This window comes from Pleurodeles waltl, chromosome 9 (assembly GCF_031143425.1).
Source record: "Pleurodeles waltl isolate 20211129_DDA chromosome 9, aPleWal1.hap1.20221129, whole genome shotgun sequence".
NCBI classification, from domain to species: Eukaryota; Metazoa; Chordata; class Amphibia; order Caudata; family Salamandridae; genus Pleurodeles; species Pleurodeles waltl.
Window position 1 is genome coordinate 159170638 of NC_090448.1, and position 13778 is coordinate 159184415.

General features: G+C 46.2%; 1 protein-coding gene across 6 annotated transcripts in view; it reads left to right on the forward strand.

Annotated features, from left to right (window-relative positions):
- SLMAP (sarcolemma associated protein) overlaps positions 1 to 13778 on the forward strand; it is a 793819-nt gene that overhangs the window by 302435 nt on the left and 477606 nt on the right. For all 6 annotated transcript variants that reach the window (XM_069206475.1, XM_069206474.1, XM_069206478.1 and 3 more), the window contains exon 10: positions 8625 to 8793. In XM_069206475.1, coding sequence (XP_069062576.1) covers positions 8625 to 8793 — 169 coding nt within the window. The remainder of the gene's footprint in view (positions 1 to 8624; positions 8794 to 13778) is intronic.

Here is a 13778-nt window from a genome sequence, read left to right on the forward strand (position 1 = left end):
CCCTACCGGCATCCCTCGGGTGTTCACGAAAGTGATGGCGGTGGTTGTAGCTCATCTGCGCAGGTTAGAGGTCTCAGCCCCAGACAGTTGTCTCCCACCTTCAGACTACGACGAACCTCCTGCACCAGCTGGGGTTCACTATAAACGTGCCGAAGTCACACCTGACTCCCTCTCTGACTCTCCCTTTCATTGGAGCTGTTCTGGACACAGTGCAATTTTGGGCTTATCCTCCTGACAAGCGAGTCCAAGACATTCAGGCTATGATTCTGATCTTCCAGCCTCTGTCTTGGGTTTCGGTGAGACTGATTCTGAGACTGCTTGGCCTCATGGCCTCATGCATCCTGCTAGTAACACATGCCAGATGGCATATGCGGGCTCTGCAGTGGGACCTGAAGTTCCAGTGGGCGCAGCATCAGGGAAATCTCTCAGACATGGTCCAGATCTCGGAGGGGACTGCGAAAGTCCTGGAGTGGTGGCTTTCGAATCCCGATTGGGTCAACAGCAGATCCCTCTCCCTTCCCCAACCAGATCTCTCTATAGTGACAGATGCGTCACTTCTGGGTTGGGGCGGCCACATGGGGCAGGCGGTGATCAGAGGCCTCTGGTCTCTGGCTGAGTCGGGACTCCACATAAATATGCTGGCGCTCCGGGCGATCAGGCTTGCGTTGAAAGCATTCCGTTCCTCTCTCAAAGGGAAAGTGGTGCAGGTGTTCACAGACAACACTACTGCCATGTGGTACTCCAACAAACGAGGTGGGGTAAGGTCCTGGACCCTTTGTCAGGAGCACTACGCTTCTAGATATGGCTGGAACATCAGGGCATTACCCTGATGGTTCAACATCTGGCGGGCGATCTCAACGCCAGAGCAGATGAACTCAGCCGCCAACGCACAGTCGATCACGAATGGCGTCTCCATACGGAGGTGGCGCAAGGTCTGTTTTTCAAGTAGGGAGAGCCTTGGTTAGATCTGTTCGCCTCCGCAGAGAACGCACAATGTCAAATGTTTTGCGCGTTGGAGTTTACAAGGTGGCACTCACTCTGAGACGCTTTCAGTCTTGAGTGGAGCTCCGGCTTCCTTTACGCCTTCCCGCCTATCCCTCTTCTGCCCAGAGTTCTCAAGAAAATCAAGTACGACCAGGCCCAAGTTATCTTGGTGGCTCCGGACTGGGCTTTGAAGAGTGTGGTATCCAGAGCTATTGAGCATGTCCATCGATCTTCCACTCAGAATGCCTCTTCGGGTGGACCTTCTGTCGCAGCAGCAGGGGGCGGTTCTCCACCCAAACCTGTCCAACCTCCGCCTTTATGCGTTGAGATTGAGCGGCAACAGGTGACGGCATTTGCCCTTCCACCCAAAGTCTGTAATGTTATCTTGGCAGCCAGGCGTCCATCGACTAAAACTGAATACACCTGACGTTGGAATAAATTTGTGGCAGGGTGTACCAACAAATCTGTTGATCCCCTTTCTGCCCCTCTGTCAGAGGTTCTTCAGTTCATTCTTTCTTTAGCCCAGCATGGCTCTGCTTTGGGCACCCTTAAAGGGTATTTGTCTGCCATTTCCGCCTTTCTTAGGCTTCCTGATCAGCCCTCACTCTTTAAATCTCCTATTGTAAGTAGGTTCTTAAAAGGGCTCACCCACTTATTTCGTCCCACTCCGTTCATCATTCCTCAGTGGGATTTTAATCTTGTACTTACTTACTTGATGTGTACCCCCTTTGAGTCCCTTGCAGCTCCTCACATTCAAAACTGTCTTTCTGGTCGCTATCACCTCTGCTGGCAGGGTGAGTGAGCTTCAGGCCTTTTCTTTAAAGCCTCCATAATTGTCTGTACACCCTGACAAAGTGGTGTTATGCACTAGAGCTTCCTTCCTTCCTAAGGTGGTTACACCATTTCTTGCAGGCCAGTCCATCACTTTGCCTACCTTCTACGCACCCCCACATCCTTCCCATGAGGAGGAGAGACTCCACCGTCTGGACCCAAAAAGAGCATTGGCGTTCTACCTCAATCGTACCAAAGATTTCTGGGTTGACGATCAACTCTTTGTTGGCTATGTGGGTGCGAGGAAAGGGAAGGCAGTGCAAAAGCGCCCCATCTCTTGATGGGTGCTTCTTTGCATCAAACTGTGCTACGCTTTGGCTAAAAAGCAACCTCCTGAAGGCTTGGGTGCTCATTCTACCAGAGCAACTGCTCCTCCAACCTCTCCCTGAGGAACATAAAAATGGTCACATGAGATCGCTTTGAAGAGTTTATTAATTGTGCACACTTTCATCCTCTGTGCCCATGATGCAGCTGACACAGGAGCAGAAGGCATTGACTCTACTTTGTTCATTAGATATCGCGCCTGGTTTAGGGTTTCAGGCCTTATACCTGAAGTGCAACAAAGCATACTTGCACTTCTTTTTGATGGCGAACACCTCTTTGGCCCTCAAGTATACACTGTACTCGAGGAAATAAAAAAAAAAAAATTAAAAAAAGACAGCCAAAGCTATGGGAGTGTTGCAAGCATCATCACAACATGGCTCCTTTCACTGCTCCCCCTATTGTGGAGGGGCAAAACCTCCCCCCCCCACAGATCCCTCCACCTCTCCCCAACATCTCTAGCCACATACCACCTCACCTGGGATTACTACGGGGGCTCCTGTAGGCGCAATATTTATGGGACACAGTTAAGTGTGGCTTCACCAAACCCTCAGCCTCCTCCACCAAACCCTGACTTAACAACCATCTCCATGACCACACAACACCTGTCTGGGGGTGACTACAAAGGTTCTTTCCTGCCTGGCGGAACATCACCTCTGACCAGTGGGTGTTGGATATTATCCAAAATTGTTATTTTCTGGAGCTCACTTCCACAACTGCAAACATTCCACCTCGCAAACTCTTGCTAGAACATCAACGGTTGCTTAAGGAGGAGGTTTCGGCATTTCTGAAAAAAGGGGCCGTAGACTCAGTACCAACACACCAGGAAGGCACAGAAGTCTGTTCAGTCTGCTTCTGTATTCCTAAAAAGGACAGATGCTTGAGACCCGTCTTGGACGTCAGACACCTACACCAGTATATCCTCTCAGAGCACTTTTACATGGTCATGCTTCAAGATGTCATCCCAGTACTACAACAAGGAAACTTCATGGCTGCACTTGACCTGAAGGACGCCTATTTGTACATTCCTAGGCACCTGGCACACCGCCTATACCTCAGGTTTGTAATAAATAACTGCCATTTCAATTCAAGGTGCTCCCATTCAGAGTCACAACAGCCCCCAGGGTTTTCACCAAATGTCTCACAGTAGTAGCCCACCTGCACAGGCAAAGCAAAAGTTTTTTCATATTTAGACGATCGGCTCATCAAAAGCGGTACTTATCCACAGTGCTTCCAAAACACTCAGGCCACAATAAAATTAATTCATCAACTATGATTTACCATCAGTGGAGTCAAATCCCACCTCCAGTCTCTTCAGATACAATCCACCCAGGAGCTAACCTTTATTCACAAAGAGGGATGGCCTACCCCATTGCCACTGCATTCAGTCCTTTCAGACATTTATTGCTCTGTATTACCCTCATCAGCAACTAACCGTGAGGAGTGTCATGCTCCCCCTTGGTATGATGGCTTCATGAATAGCAATAGTACCTTATGGCAGACTCAACATGTGTCCTTTGCAAGAGTGCTTAGCATGCCAGTGGTCTCAAGCGGTGGATTGATTGGAAGACCTAGTGCTGGTCGGTCGTCAAGCTTGTCACTCTTTGCATTGGTGGAACACCAACAATCTCCTAAAAGTACAGCCTTTCGTGGACCAATTTCCACAGAAGACCATAACAACAGAAGCCTTACACACTGGCAGGGTTGTGCATCCACAAGATGTTACTGTCCAGGGATGCTGGACTTTTAGCCCGAAACATCTCCATATCAAATAACTGGAGTTGCTAGCTGTTCATCTAGCACTCTAACTTCCTTCCCCACCTAAATGGCAAGGTAGTCTTGATCAAAACATACAACATGACTGCTGTGTACTGTCTCCAAAAGCAGAGGCACAAGGTCCCCTCAGCTCTCTCTCACATAGCCCAACCCATTTAGAAAAGGGCTCTCCGATACAACATTCTCCCTCCTGGGAGCGGACAATGACTTTGCAGATCTCCTCAGCAGGTGACATCAACAAGTCCCATGAGTTGGAACTTCAGACCCACAAGTCCTCCTCCCATACTTCCAGTGTTGAGGGCACCCACAATATACCTTTCTGCCACAGCAGAAAACACAAAATGCCAAACTTTGCCTCCAGGTTCCCACACCTGCAGTCCAGGAGCAACGCACTATGGATGAGTTGGTCAGCGATATTTGCCTATGCTTTTCCATCTCTCCCACTGCTTCCATTTGTGGTTTGAAAACTAGGGCAGACATCTCTCATCCTCATGCTAGTAGCTCCCACAAGGACACCGCATCTGTGGTTCACCACACTCCTAAAACTCTCAGTAGTTCCCCATGAGGTATTGCTGAACTTGCAGGACCTTCTCACACAGAGCCATGGAAAAATCAGACACTCAGACTCCAGATACTTCAATCTTGTGATCTGGCTCCAGAAGTCATAGAGTTCGCTTATTTGAACCTACCTCAACCCTTTATGGACATCCTTAAAGAATCATGCAAGCCCTTTACTTGTGCTTACTATGCTGCAAAGTGGAAACAAAAGTGTCCACTACTGTCATTCCAAACAAATTGATCCTTCACAATCTTGTGTTAGACACTGTCTGTTATCTGTTTCATTTACACACCTCCAGTCTAGCTTTTACCTCCACTCCTCCACCCTCTAGTTCTTATCCTGAAAAATATCACTCCACTCACAAAAGAGTAGCTTAAATGGCCTTATGAAATATATCTATAGCTGACATGTAAAGCAGCTACTTGGTCTACACCACTCACATTTCCAAAACATTACTGGGTAGATGTGCTGGCTCGTCAACAAGCCAATGCGGGCCAAGCAGTCCTGCACATGTTCTTTCCAAATAACTGCAACCCCATAGGCTGGCCACCGCTTACAAAGGAGGACTGCTTTTCTATCTATGGTAAGCATGTGTATCTACAGCCACACGTGCCTTGAACAAAAGATGTTAGCTACCCAGTAAGCTTCTGTTTGTTGATTGTAGTGATGAAGATTCACCTGGGTCCACCCTCCTCCCAGGACACCTGTGGTTGTTGCAGTTATTTTATAGGTTATTACAAATTCCTTCAGCATGGCCATCTCATTATACACTGCTCTACTGCACATTCCAGCCTCACCTGCCTTGCGAAAAAGCAATCTAACAATGGAGTTGATGATAATGCATATTAGGAGCAAGAGGAGGAGTCACTCTGCTTTGTGACTTTGTTGCTCGAATGTGAATTTACCGTGGAGAAAAAAAAACCAAGACAACAGGCGTTTGGAAAAACAAGAACAGTTTGTTAAATTAAACATTATTGCCCAGAGAACAGTTACAGAACTGGGATCTGAGGATTGCCTCTACTTAAATTTGTTCACCAGGGTGTTTTATATGTTTCTCTGGTTACAGTAAAACAATTACAGCATTCCTTTTGAGGTGAAAAATGTGAACAGTAGTCACGGAGTCATAAACAGAGTCCTGATAACAAATGCAGGCAGGCCTCGACCTTGCTTCGACACAATGTGGACCAGCCGGTAATGTGTCCAGATGTTGGGCCTGAGTGTTACTGTGTTCTGATTGGCTGTGTGTTCCTAACTTCAGGTGGCATATGACTTTTTTGTGTTTGAGAATGCACGTTCTTCTCAGGCCATGTGTATTATATTGGGACCAACCTTCTGGGGACATTGTGGTGTTGCTGCATCTATCTGTGATCTAGGTTTCTTGTTTGCACTTTTGTCTGCCAGCTGCCTCACCTTTGACCTGTCAGGCATTAATCTCAGGCCTCGGCCTCAGAGCCTGCCTGACCACGTCCTTTGAGTTGGGGTTGACGGAGAGTTCATGACAGATTAATTTAATAACGGTGATGTGATTTCGTTCGTATATGTGAATGTATCGTTGTGTGAATCGACCTTGGACCATTCCAATTTAACAACCTCAAAGACTTACTTTGAAGAAAAACATCTTACACACTACAGAGCCCAACACTAGATGGAATTATTCTAAGAATGTGAATTTACAGCACTACATATCTCGAACAGATGCTTACTGGTTAAGTAACATTTACCTTCATGTTTGTGCTGTGTTCTGAGAAGAGTACTCAGACTCAGCACTGAGTTCCCTCTATGAGAACATCCCAAACTCCGAAAACTAGAGATATTAATTAACAAAACAATCGGGCACAAAGTAGGAAGTTGGGCAGTATCTTAGTAGATGGCTTTTTAAAGGCTTTTGATGACATGCAACAAAACTTGTTGCCAGTACCTCCATTTCTAACCTATGGGTAAATGACTCGACAAATATGGGAGAGTGGAGACTCGAAACTAACAACTCACATAACATTCCATACTTTAGAAACAAACAGCAGCACTTGAAAAGCAATAACTACAGGGTACCACTGTATCATAGATCAAAGACTTGACTGTATGACACTCAGGGTATAATGAGAAGTATACTTCAATAGACAATTAAAGAACATAGAATGGAAAGCAGGAGCGGAGTTGCTGCCAAAGGTCTCCTGAAATGTGAGAATCAAGTTGATACAATTCAATATATTCCACAGCTCTTACCTAGTACTACATAAATTGCACAAGGTAAATATAAAAGATACATGCCCAAGATGTACAGCCAACAATTTATGGAAATTATAATGCTTTATTTACAGCTACAAAATTTATAATGATGCTTTGTTTGTTAATGAAGACCATGAGAATGTTTTAATCCTTGTTAACAGTGAGCCATTGCAAGTTATAAAGTATGTGAATGTGAAGTGGTACCATCTGTAGAAATTTTAATGGTGATGCATCAGTCCGTTATAGGTTTCTGAATTTATGAATGTGGTGGCACTCGGACAAAGCCAGTTGGCCTGCCTTTTGATAACTACATCCCCTTCTATTCTGTCTAGTATATGTAAGTGGTATCAGTCTTACGTTTCAGGTCTCTCTAGGGTGGTGGACAGTTAGGTGATTGTCACCATGAATATTTCCACCTGCGTACTTGGAAATATTTGTACATTAATCCTTAGTATTAAGTAGTTGGTGCATAATTGTTTTTCCTTTCTTAGAAGTAAAAGCACAGGCTGGACAATGATTTATTAGGTGGTGTCCTTTACATACCTGCGGATTTAGGTACTACCCTTACACCATCCCCACTGATTGTCTTTTACTGCTCTGCCTCACTAGTCTGAGAAACTCATTTGATACAGCAGAGTACTTGGTTCCCAGTAGACACAGGATTGTGAACTTACTACTTGAGAGAGGCTCACATCCTTTCCCTTAAGTAATAACCCACTTTGTTCCATTAGCGGATTAGGCACCTGTGGCGAGAATGGATACAGGGCCTGGCCGGAGGTGAGGTTAGGCACATGTGGGGTTGTTGGGTGCCCACAGGGGCTGAGGGAGTGAGTTTGAGGGCTGACCGTGGCTGACAGTTGGGTTTCAATTGGGGGTTTGGGCATAAAGCCTTACAGGAGGCCAGGCGTTGGATGCAAAATCCCAATCATACACATGCTCAGCTTTGAATATGACCAAAAGACACACAACTTCACTGAAGGTGCTAAATGTTGATATGGTAGTAAGATCTTAGCTTATGTAAAAACGAAACAAAAAATTTAAACTTACTGAAAAAAACAATGATTAAAGTCATGTTATAGTAAAGTGTTGAAATGAGATGAGAACTAACATTTAAAAAATGAAAAAAACTTAGAACTTAGTCTGTAATAGTGTAGTGAACAAACTATGACCTACTGCCTGTTATGCACTGCTTATGACATCCCATATCACATTATTGATATGTTTAATGTCTTCATTGATTGCATCATTGATGGCGTCACAAATGCCATCTTTGCAAACATCACTGACATCTCAAATTATATCACCCATGATACTGACCTTCATGTTGCTCCATAAGCTAACACTCTTTTAAAAGAACAAGTTGTTAGTATAAGACCTAGACTCATACAGCATACTGTGCAGGTGCAGATAATGGAAATGGTGTCATTTAAAATGTCAAGAGTGTTGTAATATGTAAGGTCATAAGCATGACAAGGGTACACATTTATAGTTCACTAAACTGCAACTGGCATATTTCAGTGTTTTTTGTTTTTGTTTTTAAATGCTGGTTCTTATCTCATTCAACACCTAACTATAGTGTCACTTTAACACTGTTTTTCTCAGTGGGTTAAATTGGGATTGTAACTGGCCAGTTGTTTATGATTTTCATTCATTGTACCATTTAACACTAAACATTGTTTCCTCTGATAAAGTAGAATTTCTTCTCGCTAGTGCGTATTTCTGCTCCAGAGTTGGTGGTAGGGTTTGAAACTGTGGCAACAGTGAAGTGAGACTGTAAACTACAACAAATTTAAATATTGACATTGAGGATCACACACCTTCGTACTGAGAGCCGCTTGCCTATTTTCTGTATTTTCAAAATGTGCTAAATAAAAATGGGGTGGCTTTATTACTGCAAAAGCAAGTAATATTCCATCATTTTCAACAGGTAGCAGAATTAAGACAAGAGGAAATCCAGCAGAAGGGGCAAACTGAGAAAAAAGAATTGCAGCATAAACTTGATGAAATGGAAAAAAAGGAGCAAGAACTGCAGGCAAAAATAGAGGCTCTGCAAGCCGACAATGACTTCACCAATGAACGCCTTACTGCTCTACAGGGTAAGTTAATTCACAATTTCAGCAATGTTCTTTGATTAAAAAATATTATTTAAAAACATCATTTTGTTTTATGAAATTGGTCTGAGTGCAGAGAAACCTGTCTGATTGGATAAGGATAACCTAGACCAGTGGTTCCCAACCTTTTGACTTCTGTGGACCCCCACTTTATCATTACTGAAACCCGTGGACCCCCCCCCCCCCCCCCACTGTCATTACTGGAAGCCAGAGACCCAGGCCCAAACATTGTAGATGATTTGAACCACAAAACAGTACACAGAAATTACAAAAACAAGCATTCCATCAAACATATAAGCAAATTATAACATTTAATTTAATTTGTAAACAAATAAAAATTAAAATATAATTGTAAGTGTAAGGAAATGCCTCCTTGGCATGGTTACCCCCTAACATTTTGCCTTTGCTGATGCTACGGTATGATTTGAAAGTGTGCTGGGGCCCTGCTAACAAGGCCCCAGCACCAGTGTTCTATCCCTAAACTGTACCTTTGTCTCCACAATTGGCACAACCCTGGCACTCGGGTAAGTCCCTTGTAACTGGTACCAAGGGCCCTGATGCCAGGGAGGATATCTAAGGGCTGCAGGATGCCTTATGCCACCCTAGGGACCCCTCACTCAGCACATGCACACTGCCTTACAGCTTGTGTGTGCTGGTAGGGAGAAAATGACTAAGTCGACATGGCACTCCCCTCAGAGTGCCATGTCAACCTCACACTGCCTGTGGCATAGGTAAGTCACCCCTCTAGCAGGCCTTACACCCCTAAGGCAGGGTGCACTATACCACAGTGGAGGGCATATGTGCATGAGCACTATGCCCCTACAGAGTCAAAGCAAAACCTTAGAAATTGTAAGTGCAGGGTAGCAATAAGATTATATGGTCTGGGAGTTTGTCAGACACGAACTCCACAGTTCCATAATGGCTACACTGAAATCTGGGAAGTTTGGTATCAAACTTCTCAGCACAATAAAAGCACACTGATGCCAGTGTGCAATTTATTGCAACATACACCCAGAGGGCATCTTAGAGATGCCCCCTGAATACCTACCCGACTTCTAGTGTAGGCTGACCAGTTTCTGCCAGCCTTCCACACACCAGACATGTTGCTGGCCACATGGGGAGAGTGCCTTTGTCACTCTGTGGCTAGTAACAAAGCCTGTACTGGGTGGAGGTGCTTCTCACCTTCCCCTGCAGGCACTGTAACACCTGGCGGTGAGCCTCAAAGGCTCACTCCTTTTGTTACAGCGCCCCAGGGCATCCCAGCTAGTGGAGATGCCCGCCCCTCCAGCTACTGCCGCCACTTTTGGCGGCAAGGCTGGAGGAGATAATGAGAAAAACAAGGAGGAGTCACCCACCAGTCAGGACAGCCCCTAAGGTGTCCTGAGCTGAGGTGACCCCTGCCTTGAGAAATCCTCCATCTTGAGTTTGGAGGATTCCCCCAATAGGATTAGGGATGTGTCCCTCCTCCCCACAGGGAGAAGGCACAAAGAGGGTGTAGCCACCCTCAAGGACAGTAGCCATTGGCTACTGCCCTCCCAGACCTAAACACCCCACTAAATTCAGTATTTAGGAGCTCCCCAGATCCCAGGAAATCAGATTCCTGCAACCTGAAGAAACAAGAAGGACTGCTTACCTACAAGCCTGCAGAGAAGGAAGAAGACGACAACTGCTTTGGCCCCAGCCCTACCGGCCTGTCTCCAACTTCGAAAACCTGCTCCAGCGATGCACCGACAGGGGCCAACGACCTCTGAAGCCTCAGAGGACTGCCCTGGACTAAAGGACCAAGAAACTCCCGTGAACAGCGGCCCTGTTTAAAACCAGCTACTTCTTTACAACAAAGAAGCAACTTTCAAAGACTTCACGTTTCCCGCCAGAAGCGTGAGACTTCCCATTCTGCACCCGACGCCCCCGGCTCGAGATCCAGAAAACCAACACCTCAGGGAGGACTCCCCGATGACTGCGAGCCGGTGAGTGACCAGAGATGACCCCCCCCTGAACCCCCACAGCGACGCCTGCAGAGGGAATCCAGAGGCTCCCCCTGACCGCGACTGCCTGTAACAAGGGACCGACGCCTGGAACCAATACTGCACCCGCAGCCCCCAGGACCTGAAGGAACCGAACTTCGACGCAGGAGTGACCCACCGGCGACCCTCTGCCTAGCCCAGGTGGTGGCTGTCCCGAGAAGCCGCCCCCCCCACCCCCCTTTGCCTGCCTGCACTGCTAGCGTGACCCCCAGGTCCCTCCATTGTTTCCTACCTGAAACCCGATGCCTGCTTTGCACACTGCACCCGGCCACCCCTGTACCACTGTGGGTGTGTTTTTTGTGCCTACTTGTGTCCACCCCCCCACACACCCCAAAGTGCTATACAAAATCCCCCTGGTCTGCCCCCCGAGGACGCAGGTACTTACCTGGTGGCAGACTGGAACCGGAGCACCCCTGTTCTCCATTAGTGCCTATGTGTTTTGGGCACCTCTTTGACCTCTGCACCTGACCGGCCCTGAGCTGCTGGTGTGTTAACTTTGGGGTTGCCTTGAACCCCCAACGGTGGGCTGCCTATGCCCCAGAACTGAGACTTGTAAGTGTTGTAAATGTTGAACCTGTGGTTCTTAAAATAAACTAAGACTAGATATTTTTCAATATAAAAACCTATTGGCCTGGAGTAAGTCTTTGAGGTTGTGTTCCTCATTTATTGCCTGTGTGTGTACAACAAATGCTTAACACTACCCTCTGATAAGCCTACTGCTCGACTACACTACCACAAAATAGAGCATTATAATTATCTACTTTTGTCACTATCTTACCTCTAAGGGGAACCCTTGGACTCTTTGCACACTATTTCTTACTTTGAAATAGTATATACAGAGCCAACTTCCTACAGTAAGGTTGGAGCTTTTCTAAATTTAATTTAAGCCACACATCATTCACACTATATTCTGTTTACTGCACCTGCACTGCTCCCACAAATCAAGTTGATGATACTAATTTAATTGTTAGCCTCCAATTTCAGTTTCCTTGACATTAACAGTATGTTTTAATAATGTCAATTGTGTGTATATATATGTATATATATATACACACACAAACTCACACACACCTTAATCTGTTAGTATTAGTTAATTTTCTCAGCAGTCACCCTGGGGAGGCTTTTCGGACCCCCAGAGGTCGCCACACCACAGGATGGGTACCCTTGAACTAGACAAATGATGAGAAACATATTGACCTCACTGAAGAAGTCACTTTTACATTACAATACTACACATAACGTAACCTTAAATTAAACCATCTTTTATATGTTTTATAGTTTATTGCACATTTATGTACATTTATGCAGAGCATACTCCCAGAAGACTTGCTACCCAACCAAGTGACTTCTGAGCTTTCGGTTCAGTGTCTCAATACAGTTAGACATAGAGCATTGATTTATATCACTATATTAACACTCATAATGGTACATTAAGAGATTATTCAGAAAGTTAAGAAGGGCCATTCACATAGGTTGTGACCAGGAAAAAGCAGTAGTACTATATCCTCTTCCTTTACTGTGTCCCGATATTTCCATTTTAGCATTTATTCTCGGCATCTGGTCAGAACCTATGTTCCCAAAATACTGTATAAAGAAAGGGAAAACTTGGTCCAGATGAAAGGGACTATTGGGTGAGGATTTGAACCCCCTGGGTTTATACCGTTGAGCAGAGCTGCCATTGACCTTGTAGGGAAGGCAAACTTTTTGGCATGGTTATTCCCACTTTTTGCCCGTTATTGTGCTTAGACTGTTTTCACTGGGACCCTGCTAACCAGGAACCTAGTGATTGTACCCCCCTCCTCTAAATGTGGTTGCTTTGGAACCCTTTACACCCCACAATTGCTATACTAGTGTAAGTCCCTGGTCTATGGTACTTTGGTACCCAGGGCATTGGTACACCAGGGGTCCCCCCGATAGGCTGCAGCATGTATTATGCCACTCATCAGAGCCCATGCAACCTGTGTCTGCAGGTGTGCCATTTCATCCTGAGTGAAAAAGGTGCATGCACCCTTTCACTACTTGTCACTTCACCAGGCCACTGTAAGCCACCCCTTTGGTAAGCCCTTTCAGGCAAAAGGGCAGGGTGCAGGTTTATGTGTGTTAGGGCACCCCTGCATGAGCAGAGGTGCCCTACCAACCCCATTTCTATTGCACTGGACTTCGTAAGTGCTGGGAAGCCATTATACCTGTGTACTGGCCACACAGTGATCCAGCTACATAATGGTAACTCTGAACCTAGGCATGTTTGGTATCAAACGTGTCAGAATCATACCCCAATACTGATGCCTGTATTGGTGGCATGATTCCATGCACAATGGGGGCTTCTTAGAGGACCCCCCAGTATTTCTTCTACTAGTCTTCCAGGGTTTGTGAGCAGCCCAAGCTGCTGCAGTCCCTTAGACAAGTTTCTGCCCTCCTGCTGCTTGCCCAGCTCCAGCCATGGAAGGCAGAACAAAGGTTTTTCTGTGGGACAGGGTATGCAACACCCTCTCCCTTGGAAATAGCTGTTACTTGGCTGGGGAGGGGTATCCTCCCCACGCCACTGGCTTGCTTTGAAGGGCACATTTGGTACCCTTCTTGCATAATTAGGTTTGCACCAACCCCTCAGTCCCTGCTCTAGCACAAAACCACACAAAGGAAAGGTGAGTGACCGCTCCTCTGTCCATCACCAGCTCAGGGGTGGTGCCCAGAGCTCCTCCAGGTAGCCACTCGATTCTGCCATCTTGAAAACGAGATATGCAGAGGCCCCTGGGAGCATCTGGTTGGTCAGGACAGGTAACGGACGTCAATGAGCCCTTTGATAGGTGGTCACCCTGCAGAGTGACCAAGCCCACTGTTAGGGCTATTTAGGAACTTCTTTGTGGGTGGGTCCCCAGGGTCAGTGTGCAAGTCTCCACCAGGACTACTCTGCATCAACCTCCTCGCTCCTGGCCACCGGAACCGCTG